Source organism: Tenebrio molitor, chromosome 1 (genome assembly GCF_963966145.1).
Source record: "Tenebrio molitor chromosome 1, icTenMoli1.1, whole genome shotgun sequence".
NCBI lineage: Eukaryota > Metazoa > Arthropoda > Insecta > Coleoptera > Tenebrionidae > Tenebrio > Tenebrio molitor.
This window is the reverse complement of record NC_091046.1, coordinates 10,352,665-10,374,059: the sequence shown is the minus strand read 5'-3', so window position 1 is coordinate 10,374,059 and position 21,395 is coordinate 10,352,665. Positions and strand designations below refer to the sequence as shown.

General features: G+C 38.2%; 2 protein-coding genes across 8 annotated transcripts in view; one reads left to right on the top strand and one right to left on the bottom strand.

Moving 5' to 3' along the window:
- Pkn (serine/threonine-protein kinase N) overlaps positions 1 to 17,710 on the top strand; it is a 48,909-nt gene extending 31,199 nt beyond the window's left edge. For 3 of the 5 annotated variants that reach the window (XM_069042564.1, XM_069042545.1, XM_069042558.1), the window contains 11 exons: positions 6,203 to 6,435; positions 6,495 to 6,707; positions 13,879 to 14,384; positions 14,443 to 14,608; positions 14,663 to 14,854; positions 14,911 to 15,111; positions 15,193 to 15,369; positions 15,787 to 16,497; positions 16,550 to 16,657; positions 16,711 to 16,851; positions 16,904 to 17,710. In XM_069042564.1, the coding sequence (XP_068898665.1) occupies positions 6,203 to 6,435; positions 6,495 to 6,707; positions 13,879 to 14,384; positions 14,443 to 14,608; positions 14,663 to 14,854; positions 14,911 to 15,111; positions 15,193 to 15,369; positions 15,787 to 16,497; positions 16,550 to 16,657; positions 16,711 to 16,851; positions 16,904 to 17,047 (2,792 nt within the window). In that variant the 3' untranslated portion in view covers positions 17,048 to 17,710. The remainder of the gene's footprint in view (positions 1 to 6,202; positions 6,436 to 6,494; positions 6,708 to 13,878; positions 14,385 to 14,442; positions 14,609 to 14,662; positions 14,855 to 14,910; positions 15,112 to 15,192; positions 15,370 to 15,786; positions 16,498 to 16,549; positions 16,658 to 16,710; positions 16,852 to 16,903) is intronic. The other 2 variants (XM_069042554.1, XM_069042570.1) reach the window with 2 other exon arrangements.
- Positions 17,630 to 21,395, bottom strand: part of LOC138126850 (heat shock 70 kDa protein cognate 4-like) — a 37,863-nt gene continuing 34,097 nt past the window's right edge. The window contains exons 7-10 of one of the 3 annotated variants that reach the window (XM_069042654.1): positions 18,339 to 18,755; positions 18,212 to 18,293; positions 17,977 to 18,157; positions 17,630 to 17,927 (exon numbers count right to left, since the gene is read on the bottom strand). In XM_069042654.1, coding sequence (XP_068898755.1) covers positions 18,480 to 18,755 — 276 coding nt within the window. In that variant the 3' untranslated portion in view covers positions 17,630 to 17,927; positions 17,977 to 18,157; positions 18,212 to 18,293; positions 18,339 to 18,479. The remainder of the gene's footprint in view (positions 17,928 to 17,976; positions 18,158 to 18,211; positions 18,294 to 18,338; positions 18,756 to 21,395) is intronic. The other 2 variants (XM_069042660.1, XM_069042664.1) reach the window with 2 other exon arrangements.

The window sequence follows — 21,395 nt, the reverse complement described above, 5'->3', positions numbered from 1 at the left end:
AAACAAACAAAATTTTTCTTTGAAAACTGGACGTGCTGGAATTTTTTAAATATTTTTGCCGTCATCAGCCTCCAAAAGTTCACCATATTTACTTTTTGATTTTGAGACAGGTTTTTCATTGTTGAGCTGTGTTATTTACGAAAAGAGTTGGAAGAAAAGAAATATTTTATTTTTCAACATATGACCCATTAACGGTTACACGTTGATTCCAACGTTATTCCAATAAGGCTATGCCTTCAAAAAAAATCCCTTTGGTAAGTCCTCAAAACATTTCTCTACCGCTTCTTTCAGGTATTCATCCGAAGAAAAACGGCGTCCTGTCAGGTGCTTTTTTAATTTAGGAAAGACATAATAGTCACTCTGTGCCAAATCTGGGCTGTAGGGTCGATGTTTTTTAAAATTTTATACGGACATTTTTTGATTGGCTTAAATTTTTCAAAGGAAATAATCACATTAATACAAGCTGGAACTCAGTTTACCAACACTGTAGTAGTAAATTGCTCCAAGCAACAATTAAATAATAGTTGCTCTAAACTAATTTGAGGTTGTGAATGTATGTATATCTGATTCGTAAATACTACATAAATATTTCATGGGATCGTGAGATCTTCAAGTAGGACATGATTTGCTATTGTCTTGTTTTTCCATTGAATTTAAGAATATGCAATAACAGCCATAATCTTTTACTTTTTAATTAGAAATATGCAAAGACTCTTCTTTCTTATTTTACTATCCTTCTATTAGCAACTTTTATGGACACAGGTGTACTGAGAACGCGTCTTAGAAGCAAGTCGTTCTTTGAGATGATATCATTGCAGTTATTTTTCAAGATGATGTTTAAAGAAATGTTAAGACAAGTGGACATGTATAATTCTGTGATGAACTAGGATGAGATTGTATCCTTATTTTCCTGTAAATCTTTTCTTAGAAGATGCAGAATCTTCGATCAGCAGCTGCTCGTTTCTCCACCACTTACCTACCATGGAATTTGAAATATCATTATGTACTGGGTCATTATAAATGATTGTCCCATCGCAGTTGGCGTTGAAAACCCACACAAATTTGGGATGTGCCGCTAGCTTCGCAACGTTAGACAAACTAGTAGACAAATTTACACTACCGCCAGCACGCTACCTATCGGCGATGCTAGTCTCACTCATGTTATAAAGCTTGCGGCACATTCAACAACGTCACCAACGCCTACTGCGATGAGACAGTCATTTATAATAACCCCATATTATCTTTTCTAAGTAGCAGTTTTAGCGGTAGTGCATTTTTCTTATTTTTACATAATGTAAACCTATTGGATATATAAAACTAACCTTGTTTTGTTTATCAGAATACATTAGCCCACTTATTAATTGGTTATTTTATTTTTGCAATATTGATCTGAAAAATTTGTCATAAAGGTACTTTGTTATTCATCACTTACGAAAAATATGGAATTTTTAAATTGCAGAAGAAATGTGAAATTACATATTTTATAACAGAATGAAATAAGAATAATAGCTGAATGAGGGTTTGTGCAAGTAAAGTTGGAACAATGTAGTTAAGAAATAGTCACTACTAGGTACTAGTTTCATTTATGGTAAAGTAGCTAATTTCTAAAGAATGCACTAGATGTATGTTGACTGTCTCGAGTGAAAAGCAATTGAGACATCATTTCAAGTCTCAGCAGAGACTTACGTTATGCAGTTATTATAACACTACAGCATCTGTTGCGCATTTTTCCGGAATTTATTGTAGAAGTGCGACCACTAAAAAGTTGTATCTCCGTATGTGTTAACGGTATATCCAGCGTACAAATAATAATTGTTATTATCACATTCCGCATGTTGCAACAACACAGTGTTGTCGTGCATGCCGCCGCGATATTTATCTTTTGCTTTCGCACACATCTCGTACGCCGCCCACCCACTCGTCTCGGCGGAATGAAACGCGAACGTGAGCCCAGCCCCGGCCTTTCTTTCCGCTATCGAAATCAGCAGCTTGTGCCCAACCTCCCAAGGTCACTGCACCAGGAGCCCGAGTCGCGACGTAACGGTCCACCTTTCATTCCGCAGATGCTTGTGCCCGTTTTTCGCGGTCGCAGATCTCCTCCATAACTAATACCGCAGCCGGGGTCCGTCTGTCCCGGATCCCGGAGGATTCTTCCCGCGAAAGCCGCGACGGCGGCGGGAGGTCGTTTCCGACGAACAATACCATTTCTCTTTCTGTTGTTACGAGTGCGGTCCTGTAAATGCACGTATTTTTGACCGCAATAATTCGCTCAAGGCAAAAATTCCAAACGAGTCAAGAGCAATGAACTTGTGGATCTAATCGATTACGCAGCCTGTGACAATGACTCTTTCACTCATTTGCAAACGTTTGAGGTTATCAGACAATGAGTGTTGTGCAGGCGATCGTATTTATCCTGGGGTTGCAATTAGCGGTATAAAATTATTCAGAAGGATAGCTAGCTGTTGATCGGCCTTCATTGCTGAGTAATGGTCTTCGTGAAGCAAGAATGAGTTTTCTTTTCCTAGAGCTAAGAACGTTCCGAGACTTTTTTTAGTTGTTTGCATATGCACTTAATAACTTGTCTCAACATAACAAAATTTAAAATATTACAAGATCGAGTGAAATTGTTCCGTGATTCGTTCAATTATTTATAGACTTACCGATCAGGATTTCCACCACAATGTAATATGTAAATAAACAAGAGAAAAAAAATATTCACTGATGGTTTAATTAATTTTAAATGTCGGCGCGAAGTAGGCAATTTGCATAACGAAATACAAATGCAGATTTTTATTATTAAAGCGTAAAATTAAGTCGGCCATAAATAAATTAATTTTATGCATATTTCACTTGACCGAGACGAATTTTAACTTCTAAATATAAATTTTGCATATGATGCAAATTTGCTGTGAACAACATGAACATGTATTTTTAGAATATTGTCATTTTTTCAAACACAAAAAATAACATGAGATAAAAAAAAAATGTCAAAAGTCGATGGCTACGGACCAAAGTTCACATGACTTATTTACTAAATGTCGCCTGAAACACTGAAACAGTCCTTATGAACATTTTTCCCGCCGAAGCAACCGACCATTCTTATGACGGCGTTCACCAAAAGAAGAACTGTTTATTCATAGCCTACTTTGACAATTTTTTTCATTGTACCGTATTTATGTTCACTTTTATTTTAACGTATGGAACGAACAAAAAATAGATTTCCTGAATTATTACTACAATTTTTCAAACAAAAAATTTGGAAATCTAATACATACATACATTGTGACTCAACCGAGAAATTGTTTTTGGGTAGGTAACGTCGAAATTTAAAAATAATAATGGTATTTTTAGAAAAAAGTTCATTTATCGTATACAGGGTGTATGTAAAATGCGTTTTTTCTATTTGAATTTTTTACGAAAAAGCGTCACAAATTGATTTAAAATTTGGAAAAAATTAGCCATCAAAATGTATGCCCGCCGATGTGTAAGGGCGAACATTTTCTGTTGTTATAAAAATGAAGTCTTGTCAAAAAAGTTACATTGATATATTGGGTGATTCAAAATGATTGTAAATAAGTATGGCAACTATGTACGAAAATTCATGTGGCAACTGTGTGGGTAGGATAGAGTTGACATTTCTTTGACAGTTCATAGTCGCGCAATTTTGAAAATTATCAAATCATTCTGCAATGATCCAAAAAAATCAAATCCACGCTTATGAAACGTCATGCAAATGTCAACTCTACCTCATCCACACAGTTGCCACATAAATTTTCGTACATAGTTGCCATATTTATCAACAATAATTTTGAATCGCCCAATATTACAAAAATGAACTTTTGATGGTAAATTTCGAATTTGCCTGTCAACACTGTCAAAGCTGACAACCGGAAATGGGTTTAGATTACAGTGGTATGTACCAAAATCATTCAAATTTTCATTGTTACTAACAGATTTCTAACAGATTCTTGATCACGCGGTAAAATTATGTAATGTTAAATATTATGCGCCATTTAATACATCCTGTATAGTGTTTTAGACATGTTTTATTAAGGATTATATTTTGCAATATGTACTATTCCGGACACAGAATATTGGCCAACATTTTTTTGAAATTTCTAAAAAACACTATCTAAACCAATCATTAGTGTCATTAATAAATGACAATTATTAAAAATCATGGCAGTATCGAGTCAAAAGTTGGGTTATATTCAATAAAGGCCAGTTCACACATAAAGTCCATTCAAAAATCATAAAACCACCACCTGTTGCTTTAGGTTGGTAAAATTTAAAAAACCCTAAGTAGTTATTTTTTTCTTGCAATGTTTGTAACTATAAATTATGACATTTGATTGAAAATAAAATTCAATTGCTTGGAATTTCGTTCAAATTGTTTTATTATTGCTCAGTACGATTCAGTTATTAATTAATTTTTATTATTTTTGCTTAAACATACCCAGAAAAACAAGACAGTTAATAAATACCTAACCTCAAAATTACAATTCTCACCAAATTTTAGACTAGACAGCGTTGCCGATAGTAATTATCGAGGAAAATGCGACGTTGGTGGTTTTTTGATTTTTGAATGGACTATATTTGTTGGTTAAATGTCAGTTGTGGCCAAGATTCCATGTCCGCAATTGTATATGTTTTTGTTTGTCACAATTTTTAAAACACTTTAAATTTTGACATTGCTTTTTTCATTTTTCTGCCAGCAACAATTTTTCATGTCGAAGTGGCGTTTTCACCTATTGCAGTTTTTGACATGTGCGTCAAATTTGTTGTAATCTGTGAAAATTTGGTGTAAATCTGTTAATGAAAATTGATAGGAAAATCACGCTTGTCCACACTTAGGACAGAGGTGTGTGCATGAAATCATTTACTTTTAGTGGTCCAGTAGGTACCAATTCTCGCTTTGATTTAGAAAAACTAATTAACGTAGGAGCTCCCCGATAATGAAACCTTTGTGAACAGGTGTTGCATTACATTCTTCTGCGGACATGTTCATGTCAAAAACAACGACTCGATAAATTTAAAATTTTGATTTATTATGTTGTTCCAGACGATATTTTTTACAAGTAGAAAATATTTTATCGATCGAGATCATAACTGCCGTTATTTTTGCATATTAAATTCAACTTTCTAATCTTTTGTAAATATTGGATGAAGAGAAAACCGAAAACATCCAATTAATTATGAACTTAAAACTCTATAGAATTTAAAAATTAGTCAACGATAAACAGTTCGGTAAATAAAGACGCGTCACGGTTAGTTTTTTCAATTTAATGCTTCTTTTATCCGGTCACAGTTAAACTAGTTGTAGAGTTTTTTCCCAACTAGATATTGTATTTTATTTAATCGTATCGATTTTCACGAATCGATTAGGTTCTCTATTTATTATGTTTGTTACAAAAATTGGTGCACTTGCAATGTTCTAACCCAATTTCTAGCAACAGTCACATCTTATCCTGCTGGGACTTGTCGCTGTCTCTATTAGTTATTCTTCTTTGTATTCTCTCGTGCAATCGTGATGGTAACAATGAGAACCCACTTTTATCTATGAGGATCTATTGTCACATTCTCGCAATTTGAAATTTTTCTGTCAGAAAATGCATTGTTCAAGTTATCTTGATAACAGCAGGTTGCGCACATTTACATTTGCTTTTAAGAGATTTCTAAACAACTGAATTTAACCGCTTAAATAATAATTATTAAATTATAATAATGAATTGGGAATTAATGTTCTTGTTGGCACTTAATTTAAATAATTGAGTACACTAAATTCCACTACACATTATCCGCCATAAACTAGGTGAAGGTTTATTAACCAATTTAAGTGTCATTATGAGAAATTTATTTAAACGACGTGAAAGAGCTTAATTAGAATGTGTTGTTTCGCAGTCCCATTTTTTTCTACAGTGAGAATTTAATTTCTGTTTAAGAACCGGGTTGTTGTATGAGGAAAAATTTCCAGAAAGGAAATTGGAAAACAATTTTTTTTAATTACACATTATGAAATCGTCTTCGTGGGTCTTGTTGGTAAGCCATCCCCAATTTTGCGATATAAAATGGTTGCATTTTTCCTCTATAACAGAAAGACGAAAAACAATTAAAACTACAACCACTTTGAATATGTATTTATTTGTTGTCTGTTGTGAAATCAACCGGTAAAGGACTAAATATTTTTTATTTTTTTTTGCAGATAGTATACCACGATCCACCCTAGACGGCCATAATGACAAAGTTAACCCCAGTCAGTATACGAAGTTAGAGAATTTGGAAAGACAGTTGAATATCGAACTGAAGGTGAAGCAAGGCGCCGAGAACATGATTCACAGCATCACAGGTAAAGATAAAAAACTGCTGTCGGAAGCTCAACAAATGCTGCAGGATTCTCGAAAGAAAATAGAATATCTTAAAATGAAGATAATAAAGGTTGGTAAAAAATATGTAACGGATTGATTGATTCTTAACAAATGTTTTTCGTTGTTTAGACGAAACATGACAGCCAGCGCGGATCCGTACACGATCTTACTGCCAACGGTGACGTGAACCATCGGGAGTTCGAACCACCCTTAGATGAGCGAATAGAAGACTTGAAGCACAGGTTGAGAGTCGAGGCGGCGGTTGTAGAAGGTGCTAAAAACGTAATCAAATTACTGCAAAACGGCAGTAAAGACAAGAGCGACAAAAAGTTGCTCTCGGAGGTAAGTGGAGCGTGTGACAGAGCGTTTTACAAAGTTGCCATCGTGCACCACTTGCGCCTATTGTACGTCAACATCATCTCGTGTTTAACGTGAGAACTACACGGATCGGCTCTCTGGCAGCTTGGTAACTGTTTAAAATCAAAAGTTTACATAATTTGTGATGTGGGAAGTACTATTTTTATTTGTGCACGTCTATTAGACCTTATTTTCGCTGGTAGGATGCGATGTGTCACATTTATAAGCAAATCGCAACCACGAAATATGATTTGGTTGGTGGTGCGTTTCGCAAGAACGTCGCAGATTTAGATTTAATTTTTGGATGTTGTGCACCTCAATCCGAGCAAATAACAACGCACGTATCGGGAACCATGATGTAAATCATGCCACGTAGAAATAGTCCTGCGTTTGTTGCCAAGATCCAATAGTTCAGTTCAGTTTACGTTCCTGCATATCGCCGACTGCACGCCGGCCGAAAACTGAGGCCCTCCGAATTAAGAGAAGATCTGGATGCGACGCCGCCACCATCGTGCCAAGAATAAGTTTGTTTACAATTGAACAGTGAATCGGAGTGCATTCCCCGTATCTGACCAGTTTCAGATCATCCGCGACAACAATAAGTTTTTCAACAGAAATAATCGCCGATGTAGTCGAAATCGGAACGCGGTGCAGCTGGCCGAACACTTGCCAAGGACAATTGCGTCTTATCTCGTACGCATCTCGCAGTTAAGTACAGGTGAAAAGTTGAAAACGGTGTCACTAACTAAGACCATTAGCTAAATATAATCCGTGCGTGGATGACGCAACAGTAGATCTCGAACCGATAGTGCGTCTTGAACATGTGTTGTTCGCTCGCTTGGAAATGTTGAAGCGTCATGTATGGAAAAACGGACCCCCAGCAGCAGTGGTCCGTCCACGCGGAGTTCACCATCTCCCATCCGAGAGCGGGGGACCCGGAAAACGTGCCCCAAACCCGCACCGAACAAGGCGATAATGGTGTCCGGATGACGTATACGTGGACGTCCCAGGCGAATCAGAACGCTTGGTCGTCGAGGAGTACTCCTCCACCGTCGGGGTCGGCGAGCAACCGCTCCACGCACAGCGACAGCACGCCCAAATCTTACGGCTTTCAAAAGGGGAACCTCCTCTTCACGTCGACACCCCCGAGGAAATCGTTCAACTTCACCGAGGCCAACACTAACACGAACAGGTTGGGCGTGCAGGATTCGGGCTACGGGAGCGACCTCCTCTCGCCGAACTCCTTCGGGAGTTGCCTGCCGCCGAGAAGGCCGGTCCAGCAGCCGTACAATCGCAAATGTCGCAGCACCTGTAACATAGTGTTGTCGACCAACATCCAGGACGAAAATAGAACGGAAGATGCGGCAGAATCTATTCATACGCAATGCGGAAGAACTCAGAGCTTGCGATGCCAAACTCCCACATTACGGTGTGACCGAAAGGATAACTTTTACGGTTGCGGTGACCCCTGGTGTCACCACTTGCACTACGGGGATGACTTCTCCTGCGCGGGGAGGTTCTCCCCGGTGTTGGAGGCTTGCGAGGATTGTCCGAGCGGACAGGCGTCCACCGCGACGTTCAACACGGCGCGCTGCGAACACGCCAGAAATTCGATGCCCAAAGAGGACGACACGCGGAAGGACGCTTGCGTGCAGACGTTCGAGATGATCGACAAGTGCACGTCGCCCTTTGTCAAAATGGGAAGTTTCAAGTACGACGAGCGTCAAGACAAGAAAGAGAAGGGCTCGAAGAAGAAGTACAGTTCGAGTAGTCGGCGAAGGACCGAACCGATCTTTCAAAGGTCACACTCACCTTCCTCGATCACTCCAGACAGTCTCGACGGTCTGAAGGTACGGGTTTGAACGCGAACGTTTTGATCAAGGGTTCGGTTAAATTTGTTCGCAATTTTTGCAAAACGACCATCCAAAAATAGATTTAAACAAAGAGCATTTTAGTCGCCAGAATTTTTATTAAAGCAATTTCATTGCGCGTAATAGTGTTGGACGAGTGTTCGGTGGTTTTTACGAACTCATAATGTTCCTCTTTGTTTTGTTTTTAACTTTATTTCGCTTAATTAGTGGACATATTTCAAGAGGAAAAAATCAGTTCACTAACATTAAAAAAATTATTATCTGTAAGTTTCCACCAAAAACTGGAACAAAAAGATATGTATGTTTAGAATTTGGCAACTTATTTATACGGAGTGATCAAGAATGACTGAGTCTGTTGGTAACAATGAAATTTTGCAAATTTAAAATTTACCAACGAAGGTTAATTTTTGTAATAGTATAAACATAACCTGCATAACCAAGAATGTTTTTAATGTCATCTCAAGTTAAAAAATTCGGTCAGTGGGTGGTCAGTGCCAATTACTAGACAAAAATCACCAGTATTTTCAATTGTTTCATTGCCAACAGACTCAGTCATTGTTGATCACGCTGTATAACGTACTTATTTATATTGATTTTTGAAGCCTAATCAGTATAGATTACAGTTTCAAGTAGGTTTTTTTTAAATGTAAAAGTCCTCTTTTTTTTGTTGTGCAACGAGATATGCTACCAGATTAAATATACACTTTTTTGATATTTCCATAAATAATGCATTTTGGTAGAAAAAAGGGCTCTACAGGAATTAAATTCAGTAGTTTATTGAAAAGTAAAGGATGTTTTTTTTTTTTTTAATTTGGCGTTGAAGAGTCGATTGTGAATGAACCACTCGTGTTAAAAACACTAATTTTTTAAACTGCAGATCAAAAAACATAAACACGCAAAAAGTGAGGTTAGATTTGAACAGCTGATCAGAGTTGTAATCCGGTTGTTTGCTCACAATCGACTCTTCAACGCCAAATTAAAAAAAAAAAAAAAACGCCCGTTAGAAAGTAAATGTTAATTGATGTAAATGTACACTTGATAATTTGGATAGACGGTAATATTTTTTTGGAAGAGAATTCCACAAATATTTTATTTATTTTACTGTGATGTCATTGGAATCATAAACATAATTCAAAAATATTTTGATCGTTTTTTTGATTTCATATTGAAATAATAAGAAGCGGAAAATGTTTCATTACTGTCGAGGGCGTTAGATCACCAAGGGACGAGACAGAAATGAAACAATTCGGCGAGGTTTGATTATAAGTATACTATTTTATTTACAACCATCATCTTTTAAACAAAAATTCGAAAACATAAAATGCATTCACGTTGTTTTGGCATATTAGAAATTTTGGATTTAATTTGGTAATAGTAAAGCTGTTTGCTGAATTAGGTTATGTGTTGTAAGTTTGAGGTTATAAATAGCGTAAATGTGTAGTACTCTGATGCATTGTTGTCAGTTTTACTAGTTTACAATAGAAGAATACTCAGACGTCGCGAGAAATTCAGCAATATTTATATTCATTTTGATAAGTCCAAACTTTCGTGGCGGAAGTCGAACAGTATGTCCAACATTAAAAAAATAAATAATGGCCTCCCATTATGCCAAAACAACGTGAACGGTGTTTACTTTAATAGCATTGCAAAAGTTTGTTTCTATGTGATTAGAAATTGTGTTTAAAATGTCCGATATGGAGCTAGATTGTACATCGCCAGATATAAAAGAAGGAAACAAAATGAATATTGAAAACTTTCATTTAAAAAAAACGAAAAAAAACACGTAATTTAGGCAATTTCTTTCAACTTAAATGAAGGAGTTCTACCTCCGGATAGAAAACGAAGAGAGTACTATAATACCGCATTTTCAAGATTCAAATGTTGGCTTAGAGTTAAATTAATAATAATAATGTCCCTTTTCAGCAATCGATGTTCTGTAAATTCTGACAACCTTCTTCAGAACCAGCGGCAGCCCTAGCCCTTTAGTCGATAACTTCGAATCAATTATAATTCAGTTTCTGGTAATAAAATACAAACATTTTGAAGAATCGGATTTTGGTGCCACCATTATCTGTGCCACTTTCCACCTGGCGCTTAGGGCGGCCGCTCCTCTCGCTCTACCCCAGGGCCGCCACTGTTCAGAGGGTATAATACTGTGAGATCATTTAAATGTATACATAATTAAAGTAGGCTATGGGCCAGTGTACAAAACCGAAATGAAATATTTAATTTTCTTTCTATAAACTAACTCTTAGCATAAACTAGCCCTTAGTACTTTAATTATAAATTTAAATGCTCTCACGGTATTAAAAAACTTGAGATCAGAATCATATAACTGACTCTTCACATTAAAACAATGCATACAGTAACAATTATGATTAACAGCTGTTAATTATAATTTTGCACAGTTATCGACTACTTAGCACCTACCACAATTATTTTATATTTTATGACTAATAAATCGGCAATTACCTAAACGCCACCAAATTGCATTATCTTGATTGATCCATTATTTTGGGTATATTGATAAAACCGGATAAATAAATGATATGACATAAAGTGTGAGTAACTGCATCGTAAACCGTGATAAAACAATAAATAAATCAAAAATGTATTCTTAAATTTTCTCTGGAATTTATGGTGTTGATGGTTTAAAATAGATGAAACTTTATATTAATAACATAATTTCATAACATAATCGTTTTATAATACTTACAAAAATTTCCGATAATATTGCGGAATCTGGAAAAGTGCCCCGAATGCTTGCAGCGTTTCCACGTTGAATGGCAAGGTGAATCCTCTCGAAAAGGAATTTCTTTGATTTTGAATCGCCTGATTCCGCGATAAGTCGGTTAAAATACTAAAATAGTATATTATGTGAAGTGGTTTTTACCCGAGGTGTAGTTTCTAGCCCGAGGGTTCTACAAAGCACTGAGGGTAAAAATCATTCACTCCCGAGGTCCATATACTGTTTTTTGCACGACCTGTATATAATGAGCAACTTTACTCCCTGGTTGTATGGAGTAAACCGGGTCTTTTTTCCCCTTGGGCAAAAAACCATAATCAATTCAACCTTTTATGATACATATTTTTCTCAAATTAATTTGTTTTTTTTACTCGAGGTGCAGTTTGTAGTCCGAGGGTCCTACAAAGCACCGACGGTAACAATCATGCAGTCCCGGCACATTTTAAAAATACACCCTGTATATCATATTTTATAAAACGTATACACCAATGTGGTTTCCTTGTTTTAAAGCATATTTCCTATAGGTTACTTCGCATTGGCCTACATTTTATAAAACATGATATACTGGGTGTATTTTTAAAATGTGCCGAAATTTTACCTACGGGGTTGTAGGACAACGTAGAAGACTAAAAGCAATTTAAAAAAATTGTACCTCAAAAAATAAATGTCATTTTATTTTTTGACATAGAATTTTTTAAATATTTTTTCCGAGTTCTACATGAAGCCAGTAGCTCGTGGTTAAAATTTGTGCACGCATTTAAAAAAATACCCCTGTATATTCGATTGTAGAAATATTTTTCGAAAATTCATAAATGAGACAAAAACATTTGGAACATTAAATTTCTTAGAGTTCTTACGGTAAATGCTCTTTGTATTTTAAAACCCTTGATCAAAGAAACGCGATGTGTATCTCACATGCTCGACGAATGTATCACAATTTAAATATCTTTAGGGTCAGCGACGTGCGTTGCGCTCTCCGAAACAAGGAAAGATCGCATCTGCCGGCACCGCTGCCAAAGATAAAGATTCGTCAACTGAGTCGAAGCTGAGCGATCCGTCGTCGAAAAAACCGCGTACCGTCCACATAGACGTCTACTGTACCGGAACAGAAATGGAATCGGACGCCAGCAATTCTTCGTCGGATTCTTCAGAAAACGAGACGGCGTCCACGCCACAGACCGTGTTCGAGTCGGAAAAAGTACGCATCACGCACAAACGTGCCGACGAGACTGAGCTGCCGTTCGGCGTTCGAAAATCCAGATCCAGAAGCAAGGAAAAGAAAGCGGAACCAAAACGAGTCGAGGAGTCCGACGATGACGGAGCGAGCACGGCGTACCCGTCAAAATTGAGTTCGTATTCCACAATAAGGGACCTTTCTTCAAGTATCTCAAGCGTGCCTCAATCCTGGACGACTTACTCGATGTCCAGCTGCACCGTTCCAGATGATTACGATTCCGTCGCGAACACTTCATGGAAAGACACTTTTTCCGACTTGGACAGTTTACTACATAGTCGTTCCAGTATTGCTCAAACAGAGAGTTTAGACTTTGTTCCGAGAAAGTTGTTCGAGAAAAATGCTAGCATAGATGAGACGCCGGAGATCGAGAGAAAAGACGTTTTGGAAACGCCGAGTCAAGAGAGTCTGCAACCGAGCGACAGTTTTGAGTACGCCAATTCCGAAGACAGGTTCAGAATAAAAAAGATGGAGGACTTTTGGAAAAACAAAATGAATTCGAAACACTGGAGGTCGCCGCAAGCCGAGCGAAGATATTTGTTGCAACAGAAGAAAATCAAGGAGTACTTGGACAAACGACTGAGCGATAAGAGTTTGCCGAAGTGGGAATCGAAGGAGTCGGATTCGGAGGGCAGCGACGACTCGGAAAAAGGTTGGACTTTCATCAAAGAAGAGAGGAAACAAGAGCAAATGAAGACACTGAAGGCGGCGCTGTCTCGAGGTGCTGACGGCAGCAGTTCGTCCAGTAAATCGCCCAGTACCGTAGCTCTGCAGCAAAGATTGAGCCTAGATCCCACTTTACGGGCCCCATTTACTATAGTTCCTGGGATTTATACCGATCAGAGGGCCATCGCGAAAAAATTCGGTTCGATAGTGCCGGTCGTCAGAAAGCCCGGTCATCACATAGGCCCCGCCAAAAATCCCGACTGTCTCTGTGATCACTGTCAAATGCATTTCGCGAATTTGGGGTACCGGGGTCGCACCCGTTCGATGGGCGATCCACCAAATTTCCAAGTGCAAAACTGGAAAAATTTCGTGCGATATCCGACAGCCGAGTCGGCCTCGAATAAAAGTGTTCCGTCGCAGTTGTGCACCGACTTCTAGCCAATTGTGTTTGCTTAGTATTGTTTGTTGTAGCAATTTTGAATGCATTTTTTATAAGCCATTTTCTATTTGTATACTGTTAGAAGATTATAGTTAAGGTAATGCGGTTTTCTCACATAAATAAACGACGACGTCTGTGGTGCTTCTACTTTTTTGTTTTATTACAAATTGAAAATTTCACCGGGCTAATACCGTTTTTAGGCGCAAGACAGTTTGAGGGCCAGCAGCATGAAGTTGGATTTGTTGAGGAAGTCTCTGGAGCTGAGAAAAGCGGAGTTGCCGGCTGATTCGCCCGTTGCCATTCAGCTCAAAGAAGAACTGGCGAATGCTCAAACTTTTAGTCCTACGTCTGTACATTACACCAGCCTGCAGCCGTTCAGAGAACGACCCAACGGCAACAAGATCATGACGTCTTCGTCGACATTCAGCAGATGCGCGGCGGTTACCGGTACCTTAGAAGTGAGACTGATGGGTTGTCAGGATCTTCTCGAAGACGTTCCCGGAAGACCACGAAAAGAAGCCGACGGAAGTTCCAGTCCGATGGACTTGAGGTTTTTCAAAAAGGGCGTCACCGGAAGGGGCTCCTCGAAGAGTTACAGTATTAAAGACGAAGTCAGCGAAGAAATCATGGCAATGCTCAAACTCGATAACACAACAGTTGCTCAAACAAATTGGAAACCTTGCTCACAACAGGCCTGGGATCAGAGGTAAATCGGAGGTGGATCGTCGCCGAAGATGAAATTAATAACGAGAGTATTTCTGCAGGTTTTCGATAGAACTAGATAAATCACGGGAATTGGAAATCGGAATTTATTGGCGAGACTGGAGGTCACTGTGCGCAGTGAAATTTTTAAAATTGGAAGAATTCATCGACGACGAACGACACGGGATGGCTTTGCATTTAGAACCTCAAGGCTTGCTCTTCGCCGAAGTAGCCGATCACCGATTCCGTTCTCGCAAATAAATCTAATTCGTTGATTTTCAGATCAAATTCTTGAACCCCATGATATCAAAACAGCCCAAGTTACAAAGACAGAAGAGGATATTCAAACAAGTGATGCCCAGAGCAAAACAAATGAACATCAACATAGTCACCTGGGGACGGTGGATGAAGCAGTCGTCACGTATTCCGAACAGCAGGACCATCGCCGTCTCCCAGTCGAACGAAATGCCACCTGTAAGGACGCGGGTCGGTCTCGTGACCGTTCACTCATTTTCGACGTTCTGTTGCAGGAAGAGCAAGAAGACAAACCGGAGACTCCGGGCGAGACCCCGGACCCCCAGGCTTTCGGTTTGGGCGGTCAGCGTCCGCTGGGTTTGGGAGTCGCAGTCCTGCCGGAAACGCCGCCACCTGTTCCTACGGCGCCGCCTCCGGTTGCCAAGAAGAGGATATGCGTGACGCCACCTCCCGTACCTCCGAGACTGGATCCAGAGGTGATTTGTTGCGTTGATATTTGTTATTGGTGTCTTTTTTTTTGCACAGGAAAAACGGTTGGGTATTTTTTTTTTATCTAGGCGCACTTTACGTTGCAGAGTGCCGCCGCACTGAAGGAGTTTGATTTCTTAGAGGAACAGGAGATGTCTCGTACGGGACCTCTTCTGATTCCTTCTGCACCTTCTACACCTGTAGTGCTTCCTGAGCAGTTGGTTCCTCCTAGTCCTCAGCCAGTAATTGAGTTTCCAGATGACGAGGTACTTTTGGTTCTTTGTTTGGAGATCATCTTACAACACATTTGAGGCTTTTAACAGCATGACTTAATAATACTTTCGCCATGTAGTTTCACTTCTCTCTTACAACGCTCTTGCATGATTTCTGCGGTTTCTAACAGGTTGTCGCTTTACAACGGATTAAGATCTTCGACATCAAATACTAATCGCTAGCTGCACGGGTGGTTGGTTCTTGTCTATTTATAGTAACACACTTTTGCATGTTCTCGGTGTGATTATTGCAGCGTTATTTAAAATCAAGACATCACATTTTCGTCGTTCGTTCGCAACATCTTATCTTGAACTAACAGTTTTCTTTTCGTTTTTGTAATTTATCTAACTCTGCAAGAATCATCTTCCGCTTTGTGGTGATCGCACTGGTGACACTTTTAAATGTTGCAGCCTCCACTAGAGGCCGCCAACGTTGTCAGGCGTCCCGTGGCCCGTGAGCTGGGCTACAGGGACAGCGCTTACGAGTCCCGTCGTCATTCGCAGTACACTGGAATGAGCATCGACAACTTTAAGTTGATCAGCGTGTTGGGCAGAGGTCACTTCGGTAAAGTAATCCTGTCGCAGTATCGAAATACGGGCGAGTATTTCGCCATAAAGGCCCTGAAGAAGGGCGACATAATAGCCAGAGACGAAGTGGAGTCGTTGCTTTCCGAAAAGCGCATCTTCGAAGTGGCCAACTCGATCCGACATCCGTTCTTGGTCAACTTGTTCGCGTGTTTCCAGACCGAAGCGCACGTGTGTTTCGTGATGGAGTACGCGGCCGGTGGCGACTTGATGATGCACATCCACGCGGACGTCTTCAGCGAGACGAGGGCCGTGTTTTACGCGGCCTGCGTCGTGCTAGGCCTGCAGTATTTGCACGAGAACAAAATCATTTATCGCGATTTGAAGTTGGACAATTTGCTGTTGGACACCGAAGGTTACGTGAAGATCGCCGATTTCGGCCTTTGCAAGGAAGGAATGGGCTTCGGAGACAGGACGGGGACGTTCTGCGGGACGCCGGAGTTTTTAGCGCCGGAAGTGCTGACGGAGACGTCGTATACTAGAGCTGTCGACTGGTGGGGTTTGGGAGTTTTGATATTCGAAATGCTCGTGGGAGAGGTGAGGAAGGCGTGCTTGTCGTTAACGTGTTCACCATTCGAGCGGGTTTCAGTCTCCGTTCCCGGGTGACGACGAGGAAGAAGTGTTTGACTCCATAGTAAACGACGAAGTTCGCTATCCGAGGTTCCTGACGTTAGAGTCCATAGCGATCATGAGACGAGTACGTAAATTGCGCAGCGAAGTAGAACGATAGGAAATGTGATTGTGTTGCAGTTGTTGCGCAAGAGCCCAGACCGACGGTTAGGTTCCAGCGAAAGAGACGCCGAAGACGTGAAGAAACAAGCATTCTTCAGACACATCCAGTGGGACGAATTGTTACACAGACGGATTCCGCCTCCGTTCGTACCCACCGTGGTATGCATCAGATCGAACAGTGAGGTTCGGATTATTGAAATTTTCGTTTTAGCACTCCATGGAGGACGTAAGCAATTTTGATGAAGAGTTCACATCGGAAAAACCGCATTTGACACCTCCGAAAGAACCGCGACCCCTGACGGAACAAGATCAGTACCTCTTCAGAGAGTTCACGTACATAGCTGACTGGTGCTGACATTAGCTTCTAGATACAAATACTTCTAAATGAACAACATGCTGCTTTAAACTGAAAGAACTACATGAACAAACTATTGTAAATAAGATCTCAGTATTGAAAATCATTTACTGAAATGTAAGATCCATAAATGCAATTTATGTAACATATCGTTTTTATAATTGTACGATTTTCAACAAATTATTTAAAATTTTGATGGATAGTTGTCTCGTACTGCAACCATTATTGATTTAGAAAGATTTTTATTATGTAGTACATATTTTGTAATCTAAGTTTATTGGCAGTTATTTTTTTTTTTGATGTTCTTGTATATATTTTAAAATTACATCATTACATACTCTCGTGGTTATATTACTCAAAGTGTTGCATTTTTCCAAATTGAAATCATGTTATTGCTCTTCCAATTACGTATCAAAGACTGTTGAAATTTGAAAAGCTGATTTTTTGGAAGTGCCTGTTTTAAAAATGATCGCGCTCAGTGTAAATAGTTACTAATCCTAATGTAATCTATTATTTTTTGATGCTTTAAATATATACCTATCTAAATTATGTAAGTTTTAATACAATCATGTTTAAGCTGACTTCAGTAAATAATATTTTATTTATATTCTTTACATCACTAAATATTTACAATGTTATGAATAAAGTCGTGTTTATCTACGATTTTTTTTTTCAATTTTTTTGATCCCTTATCGTTATCGACATTCCACATAGAGCTGCCTCTGTTATTAAATTTTTATGTTTTCTTATATCAGCATCTAATTTTTCTTGTCTATTCAATTTGGAATGTCTGGCGCTCGTGTCAACTGGCTGATTTAGTCCCCGTGTTATTTGATAAAAAACACAAGTTGAATCGCTACTAACTAGTGCTAAAAAAACACTGCTTTTCATTTTTTTTTTAATTGTCAAAGCAAATACTCGCTACATACCTTTCTATCTCGGAATTGTCGCACAATGCAAAGTAACTCTGCATCTGAGTGTAACTTAGATCGTCACTTGAACATCTCGGTACAAAAACTGACGTTTTTTCTGATTTTGTTTTCTTGGCTGTAAAATACAACATTCCTAAATCACCGTCGTATTTGTGTTCCACATCCCAATATTTTCTTACTGAAACGATTTTTTACAAGTAAAAGCCATCTGATATGTTCGGAGTATTCTAACCTTCACATAACTCTAGATAGACTTGGAGGGCCGCGTTCGCATATTTCTTGCTCAAATCACCTAATTTCATAAATTCTGAAATCTTAATTTTCAATTACATGTTGAATACACTTTTTGATAGACACACCATTCTGTCGTTAAAATTCATCTTTGTTTATTTATATGGCAAATGTCAAACAGGAAACAGACATGTTCTTTGTATCGGTAAAACAGATTACGGTATTACCCACTGTTCATATTTAAATGCAGATGAGACATTTTTCGAAAATTAATCGACTTCATCTATAATGGGACCATTACCACCTCTACCGGCACCGCCCGCCGAAGGAAACTGCCTGTCCGTCTGATTCTGACCAGATCCGGCCGAATATAAATTCATGATTATTGATTTCAATTTATTTTCTATTTCTTGTTTTTTTCGCACGTACTGTTCTTCAGTAGCATTTTGATTCTTGTTTAACCATTCGACCGCCTCTTTGCACGTACTGTTTAGTAAATTTTTATCGGCAGCTGGCATTTTAGAAGCCACCGTAGCATCGTCCGCCTGAAACAGATAATTTGCAATTATTGCATCCCACTTGCGTTGCGACCGAATTCCTGTTTTAGTCCCATCAACTGGTTTCCAATTTTATGAATTTGTGTCACTTACTTACTCTACAGGATTTTTTTGTACCAAGAAATTATTTGGAATTTTATCTTTTATAAGTGGTTTGCACTGCCGAAGTCTTCTTTTGTTTTATGCACCGAATCATATGACAATGGTGATTTAATTAATTTAAGAATATCATAAAATGCGGGCGAAGGTATTTGTGCCTTTTAGCTAAACGTGATCGTCCTTTTTTAGTGTATGTAGGTTGTAGATATTGATTTACATTGTTTTCGAAAATCAGTTTGTAAAAGTTTTCGTAAATATAGCGCGTTTAGGCAAAGGAATTATTTATCTACTCTCGTGTCAAAAATAAATTACTCCCTAGAATTCGAACTTTTAGGGAAATTACGTTTTTCATGTTGTGTGTAACTAGAATTTTCAAAAATAATTTTGAATGCCTAAGGTTGGTTACTTTGAATTGAGAGATTAAATCCAAATAAATATGCCGCCAGTAACCAAAATTGATTGTGAAACGAAAAATCATCTATCACGTAGAGAGAAATTAGTCATTTGCAACTGTTACAATTAACTTGCAGCCTTACATTTTTGGGATATCTTTTGTTTGTCACCAGAAACCACATAGCCTCCAACCTGACCAAATTTATGGCAACCTATTAACGAATTTCCCTAAATCCTAGGGAGTAATTTATTTTTGACACGAGTTCGAGTAGTAGGGTGAGTGTATTAAATATGATGGGGATGAAAGTTATACCGTACGATCAATAATTATTTAGATCAAAGAGGACTTTGAGATTTTGAACGTATAGTTAGGGACACGGAATTTCGGGCATCATTTTCTGTCACTTCAAAAAATTGCAATGTAAATCACTCTTTATTGTCAACGTGACATTCAAAAGTCAAATTTTCTGTTCACGTCAATCGCAATAATGTAAAGCCTATTTTACAATTTTTGACGGTATATTGACAGTCCACAACGTCAAACGTTATTGTCAGTGTCAAAATCAATGCGAAAAAATGGGTTTAATTGAAATTCAAAAACAGACTATAGCGCAACGTTTAAAAGACAGGATTGCTCTACGAGCAATTGCTGCTGAGGTTGGTGTTGATAAACGTACCGTTTTGTTGGCCGAACAAAAAATCAAACCTTTGCATACATAACCTTTATTAAAAAAAACGATGTTTACACAATTCAAATTTTAATTTTTGGATCTGTTGTTCTGTCATCTGTGTACGAGTTTTTTTTTTTTGGCCAGCGATAGTATGTCGACAGATGCTCTCGAATGCACGGAAGTATGTTTGGTTGCATATATCTACCTCTCAGTTTAAATTTGGAAACTTTTGCGAAACTCGGTCAAACAGATAACAGCGCTGTATGTCAATTTTTCGTTATTGAAAACACTATTACAAAAGTAAGATGAATCTTTTCTTTTATGTTCCGAAGTAAAAACCATTTTTCGTTAAAATTTGATTCACAGTGACAGTTGTTTGACGTTTATTAGCTGGGTTAGCAAAGATACAAAAATCTAACACTGTCAAAGTCATAGTCGCCCCTTATGTAAGTAATTGTTGATCGCACGTTATTTTAGTACCGAGCGATCATTTAAAAAATAAATCGAGTTTGCTTTGGAGCCTATGCTATAGCATGGGTTGCCATAGGTAACACGCCGACTCGATTTATTTTTTAATTGATCGCACCGTACTTAATTGTACAGTGCATCCAAACATTCAAAAGCAGGTATCATAAACTTCGACAAGATAATTTTATTTTTTAAGATATCTATTCTTTTAACTCCTAGGTATGGTTGATAAAAATGAATACATACTCTCGTGTCAAAAATGGATTACTCCCTAGGATTTAGGGATATTCGTTACTAAGTTGCCATAAATTTGATTAGGTTGGAGGCTATGTGGTTTCTGGTGACAAACAAAAGATATCACAAAAATGTAAGACAGCAAATTAATTGTAACAGTTGCAAATGACTAATTTCTCGCTAAGTGATAGATGATTTTTCGTTTCACAATTAATTTTGGTTATTGGCGGCATATTTATTTGGATTTAATCTCTCAATTCAAAGTAACCAACCTTGGGCATTCAAAATAACTTTTGAAAATTCTAGTTACACACAACATGAAAAACGTCATTTCCCTAAAAGTTCGAATTCTAGGGAAATAACGTTTTTCATGTTGTACAAAAGTTATTTTGAATGCCTAAGGTTGGTTACTTAGAATTGAGAGATTAAATCCAAATAAATATGCCGCCAGTAACCAAAATTGATTGTGAAATGAAAAATCATCTATCACTTAGCGAGAAATTAGTCATGTGCAACTGTTACAATTAATTTGCTGTCTTACATTTTTGATATCTTTTGTTTGTCACCACAAACCACATAGCCTCCAACCTAACCAAATTTATGGCAACCTAGTAACGAATATCCCTAAATCCTAGGGGGTAATCCATTTTTACCACGAGAGTACCTAATAAATTTTTTAATTATTCTTGTTGAAGAATGTTATTGAGTGTCGTCTTTTTTTTTGTACTTTTAAACGCCTCGATATTACCGAAGACACAAATTT